We start from the raw sequence: 17,321 nt of genomic DNA, 5'->3' as shown, positions 1-17,321 counted from the left end.
ACAGAAGCCAGGAACTTGGCAGTGATTGACCACCAGCAAATCATCTTAACAATATCGTCAACAAACGACAAATAGTCTTGTGAAAGTTTAAGAAAAGAGAAGAAATATCTACATCTTTCTGTCTGTGACCAGTTGATACGAACACTTATAATACAGGATGCATGTGTCAACTCATCTGTAATTCACTGACATCAGCTCCAGTTTCAATCATAAAACCACTTCCACTCCAGCTTTTGATACCACAAATATACTTTATTATAAATAACAATATAAATTACATCACAGGCCATCAAATAAATAAATAAATAGTTATAATAAATAGATCTAAAAATAAATAGATACATTCCCCCAAATATTGGAATACATTCATAGATTAAAAATGGGCCATCATAGCCTCCACTGCTAACAATAGTTTGCTGTGCAGCTCTAACTAAGTGAAGAGGCCAGATAGCTTATGCCTGAGCAGCAATCATGCAGACAGTTGTGCTGCATGTGCAGTGTAAAGAGCGACTTGGTTAGTAGTTGTAGACGATGGTAGTGAATGATCAGGAAGGGCCTGTTCAGTTGTGATAAGTTAAATGAGATGAGAGATTTCAGGACGAATTGGAATGATGGTGATGATGACGAGGCCGCGGGGCGTTTACTGCCTGTGGTCTCCTGAGGAGATGTAGCCCATAGCTCGGTTGATGGTGATGGCTCGGGCGTAGAAGCCTCTCATCATCTTACACATCTCCTGCCTGTTGTTGAAGGTGTTGTCTCCCCACATCTGGGCCACGTCATCCTAGAAGACAACACAGGAGGAAGACACGATAATCACCTGCCAGTTTCACACTACAAAAAAAAAACACCCCAGCTTCCCTCTGTGTCTGTTGTATCAGTTTTCCTCTTTACGGCTGAGAGATCAGGAGTGAATAGGGAACAAAGAAGAAGAAACAGAAAAAATACCTCAGTGGAGTCAGTGTCTCCATCCGACATCAGGGAGCATTTCTGTATAAAACAAAGGAAGATTTTGTCAGTGTTATTTCCCAGGAGATTCTCACTCTTTCTGTCTTTAAATCACTGTTTCTCTCTGTCTCTGTTTTTTTTAATTATTTTTTTTTAACCCCTCCCACACATGCATAATATACACACCGTCCTCAGGTTCCGGATAATCCCCAGAGTCGGGTTCAGAAGTGCAACTTCTTCCTCAGGGCTTCTGAGAGGGGACCTGAGGTAGGACTGGATCGCAGCATCGTAGTGGGCCAAGTCCTTCATGATGTTCCTCATACATTCGCTCTGCCGAGAGAAACACAAGAAAAAATTACCCATCTGTCATCTGCATTATGACAACACGAGGAAGTGAGAAGAACAAGTGGTTGAAAGAGCGTTTAATGTAAAGTGTCCTCAACAACACGTGTAAAGCTCGATTTAAAGCTACTATGAGGAACTTTAATTTTTGTCGCTGATTCTGGCGGCCTCTGGGGACAAAAGTTTACCAAGCAGCTTCTTTCCTCAGACTGTGAGCGCTCCGCCATGAAAAGTTTTTATTCTATGACATCCAATCCAAGCAGAAATAGCCGATATTCTCACTGGTGGTCTTGTTTCCTTACGTAGCTCATATAGAGGCATCAGTATTAAATTGAGACTGTCCCATAACCAGTTAGATGTTCCTTGTAGTAAATTTAAAGAAATCTGATAGTCTGGAGTCTGATAATCCTAAAAAGAGACAGTAACTGAAGCGTACCTCACTGAAGGATGAGTTTCTTTGCATCATGCAGCCTGATTTCTGCGGGGAGAAAGACATTTTAAACATGAGCACATTTATTCTTCTGGTCAAGTCAAGAGTTTTATTATATGTTAGTGAAATCTGAGCTGAAATTATGAAAATTGAGGCTGTTTTTTCCATAAATATGTTAAACAATAAACATATCCTCTACTCTGTCTTCTGCTCAAAAAGCAAACAGAATTGAAAGTTGAGCTTGTCGTCACTTATCATAATAATTTAATAATTCATTTACAGTCAGTGTTGTAAAAAAGTACCCAAAAGTCATACTTGAGTAAAAGTGAAGATATGAAGTGAAAATATTACTTTGGTAGAAGTGAAAGTCACCCTTATAAATAGTACTTGAGTAAAAGTCTTAAAGTACATTAAATGTACTAATGAAGTAAAAGTATTAAAGTATTTTTTTATGTTATTTAAAGTATCAAAAGTAGAAGTCAAAGTAAATTATACACATATTTACATGTATGTAAAAGTCTACTATACAATGTTTTTTAATGATCAGATTGCCGATAAAATCAATTAATTTAAATTGCACTACCACTTTGGCTCTGATGCAGCATGTAATCTGAAAAGTAACTAGTAACTAAAGTCATGAAATAAATGTAGTAGTAGAAGGAGTTAAAAAGTACAATATTGTGGAAGTAGATTGTAGCACAAAGTACAAATACCTCAAATCTGAGACTGAATGTACTGAAACATCAAAAGCAACTTTTTTGGCAATAAATGTATTTAAGTATCAAAAGTACAAGTAAAAGTCAATTACACATATATTTACATGTATGTTATACTATACAGTACGAGTCAACTGATTATTGGCCTGGTCGATTATTTGAATCAGGGTTGTTTTAATCTGATTACAGATCAAATAAATCAATTTACAAATGCACTACTTTGGCTCTAATGCGGCATGTAATCTGCAAAGTAACTAGTAACTAAAGTTATCAAACACATGTAGTGGAGTGGAAGGAGAAGTAGCAGAAAATAAAAATACTCAATAAAGTACAAGTACTTTGAAATTGTACTTAGGAAGAATACTTGAGTAGATATACTTAGTTACATTCCATCAATACATTCGAGAACAACATTGAGATTGAAAGTAACTTTTTGGCAATAAATGTGCTAAACTATCAAAAGTACAAGTAAAAGTAAGTCATACATATATTTACATGTTTATTTATTTACTTAAAGTCTTAAAGTATTTGAAATTGAATGTACTTAAGTATCAAAAGTAGAAGTGAAAGTAAATTACACATATATTTACATTTCAAATTCAAATTCAATTTAAAGGGGGCTTTACTGGCATGAAAGTTTAACGACAATTTTGCCAAAGTATCTGTCCAAACACTTGGACAGATATATATACTATATATATATACACTATACTATGGGTCAACTGATTATCATAATCTCTGTTTTTTTTCTTTCTTTCATAATCTCTGTTTTTTTTTGTCATCAGCTTGCCCATTAAATACATTAATTTTAAAAAAACAAAACACATAAACACATTTCATTTCCTATTAATTCCTCACAATAGCACTACTTTGGCTCTAATGCAGCATGTAATCTGCAAAGCAACTAGTAACTAAAGTTATCAAACAAATGTAGTGGAGTAAAAAGTACAACGTTTGCCTCCAAAATGTAATGGAGTGGAAGGTACTAAAAGGAACATAAAATAAGTACTTTAAAATTGTACCTAAGTTGAGTAAATATACTTCGTTACTGTTTATAATCACCTGAGTGGGTGCGCAGGCCAGCACAGTCTCAGCTTTACTCTTCATCACCGCTTTACTAGAGGAGATGCTATAACACAGAACATCCTGCAACACAAAACACAGGTAATAATCAGAGAAGAGTAATCGAGTAAAAGTGTAATCCAACATAAACATTTAACAGAGAAACTGTACTCACATTGTTGAGGAGCCCTGAGATGTTGAGCAGGAGGCTCCTGAACAGAGACGAGCACTCTTCGCACCTCTCTGAGCCCGCAGCGCGCACCGGGTGTCCTGAGGATGTGCGCCAGCTCGTGGTCAGCAGCAGCAGCACGCAGCTGGCGAAGTCTGCACGGCAACACAACAACACGCATCAACACATGCGCCTCGTGGATTGTCTACACAACCCCACAGGTGCTCAACACAACAATGAAAAACAGCTTCAATCCCAGTCTGCGTTTGAGGCTCGCTGACTTACACAGATTACACATCGTCATCTCTCTGATCAGATGGATATCTCTGCTGGACGTGTCTGTTGAATCAGTAGCACTGTGTGTGTCTGCCGTCTTATCTGATGGAGACTTTATATCTGCTGCCGGGGGATTCCCTCCGCCGGCCTGCAGGAGCTCGAGCAAAAAGAAAACTAAAACGTCATCTGAAATTTCCTCGCTGGGTCGAACGAAAATCGGGAAGTGCAATTGTTTGTTTCATATTTTGAGTGAAAACAACTACGGGAAAAAAAAGTAAACTCAGAGTGTGACTGATGTCACTGATTTAAATATAGAAACAATGAGCTTTTCTTGTGCATAACCAAACATTCAACCTGTTGAGGTCATCTTCTTTTGTATTAAACACAAAGTTTTAACTGACTGAGAGCAGGTTTGCAGGAGGCAGCAGTGAGATGTGATTTATGGAGGACTGAAAATGCCCAAATCAAAAGTTAAAAGTGGCTCAATAAATAAATAAATACTCGATTAAATGCGTTCATTCATAAAATGTGACATTTTTCCCTCTGGATTTATTTACATTTGTTCTAATCCCCTGTTTATTTACTTTCCCATTTAGGCTTCCATTTTATCTATTTATCAATTTTTAAGTTTATTTATTTACCTTCTGTATCCCTTTTCCTTTGCATTTTTGCAAAATTACATGCACTAAATATACATATAAATAAATAAATACATTAAATGGTAAAACAAATGAAAACATGGGGAAATGAATACAAAGAAAGTGCAATATGGAAGCAAATTAACATAAAAATATCAAACTATGTCACATTTTAGGAATTAACTAATGTATACGTTTATTTTTAGTATAATTTTTGGGGCATTTAATGATACAGTTACTTATTTATTGACACACACACAAAGAAAGTTTGTTTAATTGACTGCTAAGTTTAGTGCAGATTTGCAGGAAGCAGCTGCAAACTGTGGAGGACTGAAACTGCCAAAATAAAAAAATAGATATAATAATGAATTAATTTATAAAATGTGACATAAATTGATATATATATATTTTAAATGTACTTCTGGATTTATTCACCTTTGTTCTAACCCCCCATTTTATTTATTTATGAATTTTTAAGTTAATTTAATTACATATTAGTTTCTGTATTTATTCCTATATTCTTTTCCCTTTGCATTTTGCAAGATAAGATAATACATAAATACTAAATACAAGGAATGCACAATATATATTGGACCGATAAATGATAAATTTACATTATTGGTTATCGGCAGATTATGACATTATAGCCGATAAGCACACACACAGCATGTGGCGGTATGCACCTTTAAAGTTGGTTTGTCAGCGGCCAATAAACACAAAGAAGAAGAAGAAGAAGAATGCTGTTGTCTCTTTCATGACGTAGAGCTGCTGCACCTGTGTAGAGCCATGCAAAGTAGACAAGAGCCACACATGTTTTTCAAGTTCAGGAGAAGACAACACAATTGTAACTTGCAATACGTGTTCTGAAAGTGTCGGGAGAGGAGGGAAACAGTCTGTGAGTTTAACACTATAATCTTATCATAGCTATGGATAATAAATCATCCATCTCAGCCTTTTTACCCTCGAGGGTGCATAAACTACAGGTTCTGAACTTATTTTCAAAATACAAAAATGTGAGATTATTATCGGTAACTACGGAAGCCCTAAAGGGCCATGCGTTCATACATTTTATTTCCTAGGTTTTCCCGTGATAACGAGTTAATTTCATTTGTTTTCTCGAGATCTCGAGTTATTATCTCGAAATAACAACTGCCGTTTTCCGAGATAACGGGATAATTTTCTCGAGATCTCGAGATAACGAAACTTGTTTTCCCAAGATAACGATATAATTAATTTGAGATCTCGAGATAATGACTGTGATATGATAGGCCTGAGATTATGGAGACGCCCGGGACCTCGTAGCTGGTCAGCTAGTTAACGACGACGTCAGGCTCATTTAGATTGCGCCGCTGATATAGCTGAAGCCTTGCTAACAGTCTTTTTAGATTACGCACACTAATGTGTATATTATCTGTAATAGCAAGGCAAAATGCTATTTCAGCCTGTGTCAGGCCTTGATTGAAAAGATATGTGACACGGTGATCGATATGCTCCTGCTCCTCTGACATTGCTACACTGAATGATGTTTCCTGCAATGATTTAATATACTACACTATCGTTTTGTTTTCTCAAGATCTCGAATTAATTATATTGTTATCTCGGGAAAATAAAATTTCGTTATCTCGAGATATCGAGAAAATTATCTCGTTATCTCGGGGAAACAAAATTTCGTTATCTCGAGATATCGAGAAAATTATCTTGTTATCTTGGGGAAACAAAATTTCGTTATCTCGAGATATCGAGAAAATTATCTCGTTATCTCAGGAAAACGGCAGTTGTTATTTCGAGATAATAACTCGAGATCTCGAGTAAACAAATGAAATTAACTCGTTATCACGGAAAACGGAGGAAATAAAATGTATGAATGCGTGGCCCTTAAGGGCTTCCGTATATCGGCCGTGAGAAGCAGGTAATTGTAGGTTATCAGCTGAAAAACATCCATATCATGCATCCCTAATAAATACAATGGTAAAACAAAGCACATAAATTGAGTATACATAGGTAAATAAATGAAATATCAAAATCATGTCCCATTTTATTAATTACAAAAATAAATTAATGCATACATTTATTTTTTTAGTCTTAAGTTTCGTGCATATTATGACACATTTCCTGATTTATTGAGCAACATGCTGGATGTTTTTGTTTATCTTTGATTTTGACAGTTTCAGTCCTCCATAGAAACAGCACCAACATGAGTAATAAGTACATGATGAGAAGCATCACATGGAGACTGGCAGCCTTTTAGGATCTCTAACTTTCAGTTAGTCACCAGAGAGACAACTGCAAACTGCAAAACACACCGACAAAAAAACACTAAAACCACAAAAATCTCAATGAAACAGAGTTGTGAGATTCTTGGCACGTACACACTAAATAAAGTGTTTCTTTCCACGGTATTCTCAGGATTACATCAACACCACGCTGCTACAGTGGAAACTTTGCTGTTTTAGTCATGTGCATCAATCTGTGATTCATGACGATACATTTGGTTAGAGCAGTCATTCCTGCTTTAACTAATTGGGCCGCCTGAGGTTAAATTAGTGAGAATGAAATGAAGACGCGCTCGGAGCTGTAGCGGTAAACGAAAGGTCGGGTAAACCGCCGGTGTCCACCTTGTGTGACCCGCAGAGTCAGGCCGGCTCCAGTCAACGCTGCTGTTCACGTCAGTGCAGAGGAGGGTCTGTTTGGTTTTTCCATCTGCCCCGCACGGGTGGGCGGCGTGTTTATGACTGGTAGCCCGTCCTCTGACGCAGAGATGCACGGAGATAACCAGCGATATTAAAGATTATGCTCGAGCAGAGTGCAGCTCGAGTGCAGCCAGTACATTTCCATTTCACACTAGAGGACAATGTTGTACTTTCACTTTCATTTGCTGATTTGATAAATGATTAGATGATAAAATATAGAAATGCTTGTGAAATATGATGCAGTATTATAGGTTATACCTCTTAACAGTGTATAATGTATCAATTATGGGATGTAACTAAGTACATTTACTCGAGTACACATTTGAGGCTCTCATACTTTACTTAAGTATCTCCATTTTCTGCTACTTTATACTTCCACTCCACTACATTTTGGAGGAAAATCTTGTACTTTTTGCAATATTGCACTTTTATTACATCACATTTATCTTACATTATTACTAAAGTTACTAGTTACTTTGCAGATTACATGCTGCATCAGTTCCAAAGTAATGCATTTTTAATAAACTAAACAGTAATTCCGATTTAATAATCAGCCAGGCTGATAATTGGTCCAAGTAAAGTAAAGTAAAGTAAAGTAAGGTAAAGTAAAGTAAGTGATGATAATTTAATAATGCAGAGACTTTTTATATCTATCTGCTTAAAAAACAACTTTTTACTTTGTTATTATTAAAATGAAGGCTCTAAATCCTTTCACCAGTGGAACATATCAATGTAAATGCTGCATAAGTGCTATTTTAAACTGATTTTAAGCTAATAATTAACTAGACTTTGCATTCATTGTATGTATATTTTATAGGCTAAAATTATCAATTTGTACATCTTTGTCAAATCTACCTTATTGTTGTTGTTTCTTGTGTTCTTGTTTTTATATATATAAATATTTTTAGACTTTGCATCTCGTGTTTCATTGTGAAATGGCATGACAAACAATCATGTTCTTTTATGCTTTTTTTGGGTTATATTTGGGGTCAAAACCATGAAAAGGAGTATATAATAAGGTCTAGAATAACATTTATGTATTCATTTCTAAGCCTACATAGATAAAAAGTCCTTAAAATGTCCATACAAATGTGAATTTAACCAACTTCTGTTTCTACGTTCAACATGCAACTTTCAATCTCGAGTACAGTTTTTTCCCAGATGCTCCAGAATGTCAAAGGTTTGTTAATCAGCGCACAAGACTCATAATGAGATTAATGTGAAATTCTCATGACTTCTTCCTCTCTTGAAACCGTCTTCAGGACCTGCATTTGTTGTGTTTTGCAAGACGCCCTGTGAAACTGCTTTGGTCAGTGAGCGGCTAACAGGAGTTTCCTGGCCATTGTCTGGCTTCACTGCCACTAAAGCCATCATCAAAGAGTGAAACTCACCATCACTCTTTCAACACAGGCACCTATATGATCATAGAGATGACCCATGAGTGTGAAGGAGGGGCGGGGGGACTTCTTCAGAGAAACACTGATCATATCTCACATGAAAAATAACAGCACATTCATCACCAAACCTTCCTGTACACTTACCTTGAACCACTGATGCACAATTGTCATTTTTCATGAGAAAGACCAATTCCTAATCGTGACTTCAAAGGGGGCTGTCCACCTTAATATGGAGTCCCTTAAGGAGCAACAAACCAACCAGTGATGAGCGAGTGAGAGACAGTGTCACGATGAGGCAAGACCGAAACAGAACCAGTTGAGTCATACTACGTGTAATGTGGTCATATATTCTCACTGCAGTTGCGACCAGTGATCACACTTCCCATGTTCATGAGAAAGAGGAAGCTCTTTCTGAAAGAGCAAATTCCTGCAGCCGACCTGCAGCGACACACTTGCACAGCACACCGACATATATGAAACAAAGTTTATTCTTTATTTTACATTATCTGTACATAAACATTTCTTCCCTCAAATAAAGTTTCTGATTACAATAGGATGAAAACGATATTAACACACTTATTCATTTAAAATGACTCGTGTCAGAAAATCAACATTCACAAAATGTTGAAGAGCAATTAGAGTGAACGTATTACCAAAAGCTACGACTCCACTACAAGGCAGGCATGTTTCCTTTACACTCTTTTAGCACCTTCAAATAAACATTTCTCAGTTGAAAACTACCATTTGTGCAGAATAAAAACAGGTCGACTTTGAAATACTTTAAAATTACTGTCCAACTTAAAATGGTCTGAAGAAGTTAGTTTCCATCTGTTTTTTCTTTTTTATACAATGTTGTTTCTTTTTTTTTCTCATGACTGACTTTCTACTAAATTTTTCACTATTATTTTATTTTTTTTCCCACAATTTTTGCATTTGACAGTTATAATTTAGTGGCGAATGTAGAAAGTTAAAAAGAAACAATCGCAAAGCAAGGCCGATCACTGCACAGGAAGCTGGGGACAGAATCCATGACAACACACAATCAGTTTCCTCTTCTCCCAGGAAGCAGGAAGTGCTCCTCCTCCGTCCTTTGGCGACGGGAGGAAAACCACAGAAGCAAATGAAAGAAGGTGGCCGTCTTCTGTGCTGCTGCTGCTGCTACCACTGGAGCCAGTGGGTGGGACAGGGAGGTGGACATCGGGGAGACGGGGTGGGGTGGGGTGGGGGAGCAGCAAGGAGCAAAATACTTGGGACAAGCGGGCAAGGATTTTGGATCGACACGGGGCAGAGGTGGAATGGCCAGAGGGGAAAAGTCTGGTTTGGAGCGGGAGCTTAGCTTGGCAGAGGGGAGAGAAGGGTGGAGCGGGGACGGGTATCTTATTTGGATAGGGTCCTCTCAGCCAAATGTTTCTGCTGGCTCTCAGCATGCCTGGAAAAAAAAAAACAGGAAGTGAACATATAGTTAATTAAAGGAGAAGTCTGGTGATATTTGATATATATATTTTTTTGTCAACAAATCCCAGTGAAAGACCAAACCCAACAATGAACTGGTCCTTCTGACAAGTGTTGTTTGCTTAGCTAAAATTTAAACTTGGTATTAAAATGTAATGTGAAAAAAAAATGTTAAAGGGAGGTGTAAGTGCTTCATGATCGGATGTGCCCGACCACAACTGGAGGTCATCTGACTCACACTGTGTTAGGATCGTAGGTAGGTGGTAAACACAATATGATACACGTGCTGGCATACACACAACATACACACACTTTGTAACCCTCTTTAGAAAAGTGCTATATAAATAAAGTTTATTATTATTATTATTATTATTATTATTATTATTAAAACAGTGTGAAAAATGAATGCAATACAGGTGGGAAGTGAATGATAAACAGTCGGGAATAACTGTGGGTGCGACAGTTTGTATTGCTGCTAATTTATCTAGTCACGGGGTAGCCTACATGCTGGTTAAACAACAAACTGGGACAAACTGACACAATATTTCTTATAAAAAGAAAGGAAAAAGTTGATGTATAACAATTGCCGAATTCACAAGAAGGGACAAACAATTAAGGATTTCTATAGAAAGTGTTTCACAAAGCTTTTAAAGTTTCCCCCTGACTCAAAATTCTGTGATTTTTTTAAGGGAATTTGGGACTGTTTTGCCAAGAGCAAAAATGAATGGGAAATTAATGACAAACAGTAAGAAATAACTGTGTATGTGACAGTTTGTGTTGCACTTATCTGTGCTGCTGATTTATCTAGCCACAGAGTAGCCTACACACTGGTAATACAACACAATGGGACAAACTGGCGCAATATTTTTTAAACAAAGAAAGGACTATGTTAATGTATTAAAATTGCCGAATACACGAGAGGGGACAAACACTTAAGAGTTTTTATAGAAAGTGTTTCACAAAGTTTATAATGTTTCCCCTGACTCAAAATCTTACAAAATTCTGTGATTTTTTAAGGGAGTCTGGAGCTGATTATCCGCCACTTCAAATTACTCACACGCAGGTTTTGCTCTTGAGGACAGAGATCCCACCTTGATGAGGATATCAAGTACGCAATAAAAAAACAGGGCTGAAGACTGAATCATTTATTATCCGGATAACGTACGCAGATACAGATCTGTGTTTATTATCAGGTGTAAATGTTGTATTAGTGTGTAGCTTATCCCCTTGTGCCATAAAACTGTGAGTGAGACATACTGTTGTATTGCGTGACATGTGCTTATATTACCATGAATGTGGGCATACTTTCTTTTGAGTCAATCCCAAACACAACGCCCCGCTGCCTGAAAGCTCGCTCGCGTGCTAAATCTGCTGCTGAAAATAGTCCCTAACAAATTCACTCTTTACTTCGCTTTGAGTGATGTCTGTTAAAGGGGAACTCCAGCGCTTACACACATCAAAGTCTGTTTACAGATTTTGAGGAGTGCTGTAGAAGAAGTGAGCTTATCAGATCTCTTCAGCCTTCTCTGATTTATCTAAAACTGCTGTGTCCGTGTTGTTTGCATATCATCATTAATGTCGCTCCAAAAAGTCCCCATAGCGAGCAGGTCACACGACTATCATCCAAGAGAGTGGGGGTTTGTGTCCTTATACTTATTATTTTTAGACATAGATGACTTATTTTATTTATTTATTTATTCTTTCTTCGGTTTTCTCTTGCATGAGTCAGTTGCAATAATGCTGCTGCAGTTACATTAATTATGACGTTATAGGAACAACAGCGACATCAGACGGTGCAGCCCTCTCCTCATCTGTGCTTGGGGGTTAGCTGCTCGAGGCTACATTAGCCGCTACTAGCATAAGAAACCTTATGCCGCATTCATGTGCTCGTCGGATGGTCCCACTTTCACTCAGAATGTGGGAGCAACATGGACGATGTTTTGCATTTTATTGTTCAGAGCGTTTAAACAACACATTCACAGCTGTTTCCGGTATTTGAGTGACAAGGAAGAGCAAAGGAGACAGATCATGTTGCTGGTTTTGATCTTTTTCATGAGATTTCTTGACAAAAACAAAACTCTCTCATAACTTCTTTAAAATAATGTTAATTGCAGTGAATAAAGCTCCTCATTCAGTGCTTCATCACCTGGTGAGGTCCTCTATGTCAACCAGCATGGCATCTTGCTCCATGTGTAGTTCATCCCGAATCAGCAGCAACTGTACAAGCTCCTCATTCAGACCTGGAGTGGAATAATACAAAAACACACGTCTCACTATGACAAAGTAGGAACCTGTCCACATATGACCAAAAAAATAAATATAAATACATGTTCAGTAAATGACCGCCTAAAACGTCCCACTATTGGTTAATAAAATGACCTCACAAAGCAATTGAAAACACAATGAGCATGAGCAGTCAGACCACACGTCAGTAGTTGTGGTTGTTCTCACATCACATGTTTCAGCTATTGTTCCTTCAGCTTTGCCAGACAGTATGAAGCACTGACTAAACAGATTTTGAGGGGAAAGTCTGTGTTGTAAGTAAAAACTGGCTCCTGATTTAGGACTCATGGGGATTTTTTATGTAAGATGAGAGATTATTCATCCCTGAGTACCAGGATCAATGAAGCGTACAGTGTGGTAACAGTAAATGCTCAGGGGAAGCCGTTGACTGGTACAGTTCTTTGAACTGACTAACATATATAAAGTACTTTCACATCCACTCTGAAGGGTAGGGGTCAGTATGCATGTGAATGTTTTTTCCCCATTTTCTGTCTTGCTCATTTCTGCCAATGAAAGCAGAGGCCAGTAATGTTTTTGTGGTCGACTCACTTTCAATCTGGGAGTGCAAGTCATTGACTATAACCTGGAGCTGTCCCAGAGTCATATCTCTCAAGTCGGTGGGCTTCAGGCTTCTTTTCATTAGACACTCGCTGATGTGAGGCATGTGTGGCAGCTGAAAGAGACACACAGGTACATAAAAACATGTTAGATATTGTGTTTTCTACATCAGTACGTTGGATTAAAGGATGAAGATTCAGTGACAAAAAATATTCTAATGTATGTACTTAAAGGAGCACTATGTAGTTTTGACTACTCAGAATCTAAATATTTACAATATTAATGAGGTAATAATACAAACTCAGATTTTTTCCCCCCGTACCTGAATAAACAAGCTGTACTCAGAGGAAAATAAGGTCCCCAGAACACTGTTTGAAGCTAGAAAGGTGGCAGGGTCCGCCACATATAAACAAAGTAAAACATTATGAAATTGTGTTGTCCTTAAGGTCCGTTTGTTTATTCAGTTTATTCTGTCATGAAAACAAAGAGAGTTTGTTTATCCTGTTTGTTTTGGCATAAAAAAAATCAGTCAATGATCTTTCTCCTGTGATTAAAACTACATAATGCTCCTTTAAAGATATTTGAAAACTCAGACCAGAATCAACAACAGTTTTGATTATCAGTAGTTTATCAAGCAAAACCGCCAAACATTCATGCCAGGTTCTCAAATGTGAGGCGTTTTTGATTTCTTCTCTCTGAGAACTGGCAACAGGCATTTATATGAAACATTTCATCTCTTCACTGAAAAAGAATAATCAGCAGGTTATTCAGTATTGAAAATATTTGCTAGTCGCAGTCACACGTTTGTTGTAATGGTAAGTTTCTTTTAGGTACTCTTTCTGTTCAAAATTACTGCTTTTAAGTGTCTTTCCTTCTGCTGATAACGAAACAAAAGGGAATATCAGTCTTTCTTCAAGGCGTTCACCACTCTGCGTAGCGAGACTGTAAAGTTGGGGGATTCCAGTTATACATTTCTGTTTGATCAAAAACATGTTGACAGGGTTTTGTACACATAAACATCAGATGAACTCGGTGACTTCTTGAAGGTTGAACTGCTGGTTGAAGGCCACAATCTACACTACAGACTGGAACAACCTGTTTCATGTCACTTCAAGTCTCACCAACAGTTTGATTTCTCTTTTCACAGGAACTTCCCAAGTCTTTATCATTTAGTGCAAAATCCCACTCCTCCGTTGTGTAATGACAAAGGTGGAGTGAGAATGAAGGTGAGAAGTTACACAATTTCCCTTTCAGTGAAAATGAAATGATTCCATGTTACGTAAGCGTCCTGGAAGTTTTGGAGTTGTGTTAGGTATCAACCTGAACAAACACGGCTCCAAGTAGTGTTTTACATCATGTATTCTTTGTACTACTTTTTGTATCTTCTAGATTGTTTGGGTGTGAGTTGCAGAGTTTTAGAGAAATCATCCCGTCCTGTAGAGATGTCTGCCTTCTCTTGAATAAAATAAAACAAGATGACACTCGGCTCGTGGTGCCCAAAGAGGCAATAAAATACAGCAATGTGTCTTTCCAGAAAATATGAACCCCCGATTCTTGGTCCACAGACCTTGTTGTGGGAAGTTTTATGTCGGAACCACTTACTTTCATTAATGGCGTCGGCTGAGTTGTAACGTTAGCTGAATCTGACTAACCCGATGTAAACTGTTGGTATATAGTAGGTCATTGGTCGCCTGTTCCCTCCTTTGATCCGCTATCTGCGTGCAGAGCTAGCAGCTGTTACTTCGTCTTTTGCAAGGGCGACATCACTGATTCCTCAGTTAAACGCGGCCCAAGACGATTGTGATTGATTTAAAGGCATGCAAACAGGCCGGAGCGTATTTTTACCTCTGTACCAGAATGAGAATTGGTGCAGCCAGACTAACGTTAGCCAGTCTAGTTAGCTAGTCTCTTGTCAAGGGTGTTGTTTGGTAGAAAGAATGCAGTTCCTACATGAAACTGCTCACAACAAAGTCTGTGCATTATCTTGAGAAACTGGGTTTCTGGAAAGAGACACTGCTGTTGAGTTTGTCAAAAGCAGCGTTTTGGCGCTTTGAGCACCACAAGCCGAGCGCCATCTTGTTTTATTACATCAGAGAGAAGGCAGACATCTCACCAAAACAATCTAGATGGATAAATAGCTCTACAGGTAAGAGGTTTTTAGGTGAACTGGCCCGTTAATGCGCTTTTTTAAAACTTCTTCCGCTGGCTTTTGTGTACGTGTTCACAATGGCAGTGCCTCCGTGCTCTGAGTCAACCTCAGCCACACGACGAGATAAAATCACAAAGCATCATGTGTGCAGATAATTTTACTTTTTGTTCTCCAGACTCTCCCTCCGTCAACATTCCCATCCAGCCGGTCGACATTCTTTCTCTTTCCTTCCAACACTCATTTTCTCTCTCCCTCCCTCTTCATCCTTGGTCCTGATAGGTGAGAAAACTCTCTCTGTCTCATGTGCCACACTGTAAGCGTTTGCGTGCGTTGGCGTGTGCCTGCCTGGCTCTTCTCGCTAATTTCTCACCCCTCTTTCACTTTCACATTTGCACTGATGCAACTGTACTCAAGGCTGCCATGTGTCAGTTTCAGTTTCGCGTGGCCCCGCCGCACACGAGGGGGCGACTTCAGGATGACATAGAGAGAAATGTGATGTCAAAGAGGAGGCGAGTGGGTGATGGGAAAAGGTTTGTAGATTGGGTGCTCGAGCTGACCGCAGTGTGAGTTTCTGTGGCAGATTGATCATACTGCTAACTACAAATTACTCTCTAAGTGTTCAATACCAGCAAACAAACCTCCAGCAATGACTCAATATCAGATTGAGGAACTCTTCTTTGAATGAAGTTTAAAGAGAGAATTGAGGTTTTTCCAGTAGAATATAAGCTTCTTTCCCCCTCTTTCTCTCTTATTGACTCGCTTGCTTTCTCTCACTGATTGTTTGTACAGATTTAGGAAAAACCCACAGTCCCAGTACACAGACAGACATTTGGATGCAGGCTTACTGAGCTGGCCGAATTCCCATTCTTTGCCCTTGACAAGCGGGGAGGACGATTCACTTTAGTTGGAACTGAATTAAAATTACTAACAGCAGAGTGATTGTTGTAGGGCCTTTTTGGTCCAGAGTGACCCCCCCCTCCACCTCTGTATCAGATGAGCTCACATACCCCTTCAGTGACATCATCTAAATGTGTTCATTTTGATTGATTGTAATGTGGATGTTATGAAAAACTAGATTCAGTGGACTGTTACAATAAAGTTTTGCACATATTTAAATCGTCAATGTTTACCACATCGGGCAGCAGCTGGATCTTTCAACCGTTTATCACTGTAGCTCAGTACATCGAGAGTTCATTCATTATTTTTAGCCATTTATTTCTACTATTCATTCCCAATTTTTAGCGAACTATGTCACTTTTTCTTTCATTTATTTGATCTATTTCACCTGTTAATCCATCATTTTTACTTTTACAACTACTTCACATGTTTATCCATTATTTTCTGGGTAAATATTTCAAGTACTTTTAGCTAATTTTCACTGTTTCACCATTACTTTTAGGTGAATATTTTCAGTGTTTATCACCCTTACCTAATTATTTCACCTGTTTATCTATCAATTTTTGGTAAATATTTTACAGATTTTTCACAGTTCATTCATTACTTTTAACTAATTATTTCAACTCTTTGTTTATTTACTTTTAGCTAACCATTTAAACCATTATTCATTACTTTGAGCTAACTATTTCACCTGTTTTTCCATTACTTCTAGGTAAATATTTCTATTAGTTTAAGCAAATGTTCACTGTTTCTCCATTATTTTTATTTAATTATGTCAACAGCTTATCAATTTCTATCAGCTGACTATTTTACCTGTTAATGTACCTTTAGCCAAATATTTCAACTATTTAGTCATTACAACTAATGATCTAAACTCTGTTCTTTTAGCTAAATATCTTTTATGATTATTCATTAATTCAGTAATTGTTTCCATTAATTTGAGCTATTATTTCAAATGTTTACCCTCTTAGTTGACTATTTAAATATGTATTGATTTCTACTAGCTAACTATTCCACCTATTTATGTCTTACTTTGAAGTATAACTATTATTCTTTTTCATTTTTCCCTGTCCTTCAGTGTTTTATATTTGTTCTTGTTCATGTAAAAGATCTTGAAAGTTAAAAAGGTCAATTGAACCATCATTTCTAATTTTTCCAAATTAGCTGACCTCCTCCACGGTCCTTCCATGTACTGCAGAATTACCCCCTTATCAGGAATCCCTGCTTCTGGGGAAGCATTTAGCACATATAACCTCTGCAGTTTAATAGATCTCTGGTGTTGTGGACATGGCAGGTGGCTGTAACCTTAATACATCT

At 37.7% G+C, this 17,321-nt stretch overlaps 2 protein-coding genes across 4 annotated transcripts in view; both read right to left on the bottom strand.

Moving 5' to 3' along the window:
* Positions 1-236: 236 nt before the first annotated feature.
* Positions 237-4,606, bottom strand: il12a (interleukin 12a). The gene is made up of 7 exons (XM_073494781.1): positions 4,582-4,606; positions 3,671-3,819; positions 3,496-3,579; positions 1,724-1,765; positions 1,132-1,275; positions 946-987; positions 237-781 (listed from the first exon to the last, which is right to left on the bottom strand). The coding sequence occupies exons 1-7, from the start codon at positions 4,604-4,606 to the stop codon at positions 641-643; spliced, it is 627 nt and encodes a 208-aa protein (XP_073350882.1). The 3' UTR covers positions 237-640.
* A 4,529-nt stretch (positions 4,607-9,135) lies between these two features.
* Positions 9,136-17,321, bottom strand: part of schip1 (schwannomin interacting protein 1) — a 161,701-nt gene continuing 153,515 nt past the window's right edge. For all 3 annotated transcript variants that reach the window (XM_073493570.1, XM_073493569.1, XM_073493571.1), the window contains 3 exons: positions 12,950-13,073; positions 12,264-12,357; positions 9,136-10,094 (listed from right to left, as the gene is read on the bottom strand). In XM_073493570.1, the coding sequence (XP_073349671.1) occupies positions 10,043-10,094; positions 12,264-12,357; positions 12,950-13,073 (270 nt within the window). In that variant the 3' untranslated portion in view covers positions 9,136-10,042. The remainder of the gene's footprint in view (positions 10,095-12,263; positions 12,358-12,949; positions 13,074-17,321) is intronic.

This window comes from Pagrus major, chromosome 2 (assembly GCF_040436345.1).
Source record: "Pagrus major chromosome 2, Pma_NU_1.0".
Classification (NCBI taxonomy): Eukaryota; Metazoa; Chordata; class Actinopteri; order Spariformes; family Sparidae; genus Pagrus; species Pagrus major.
The sequence above is the reverse complement of the archived record's forward strand: the minus strand, read 5'-3'. Positions and strand labels throughout refer to the sequence as shown.

Bases quoted from the DNA above. Each gene is read 5' to 3' on its own strand.
- il12a (XM_073494781.1), bottom strand. From the start codon at position 4,606: ATGCAAAGGAAAAGGGATACAGAAG. The intron at 3,820-4,581 runs GTAAATAAATAA...GTTGCCGTGCAG, and splicing joins AAGGAAAAGGGATACAGAAG to ACTTCGCCAGCTGCGTGCTG. The intron at 3,580-3,670 runs GTGAGTACAGTT...TTTGTGTTGCAG, and splicing joins TCTCAGGGCTCCTCAACAAT to GATGTTCTGTGTTATAGCAT.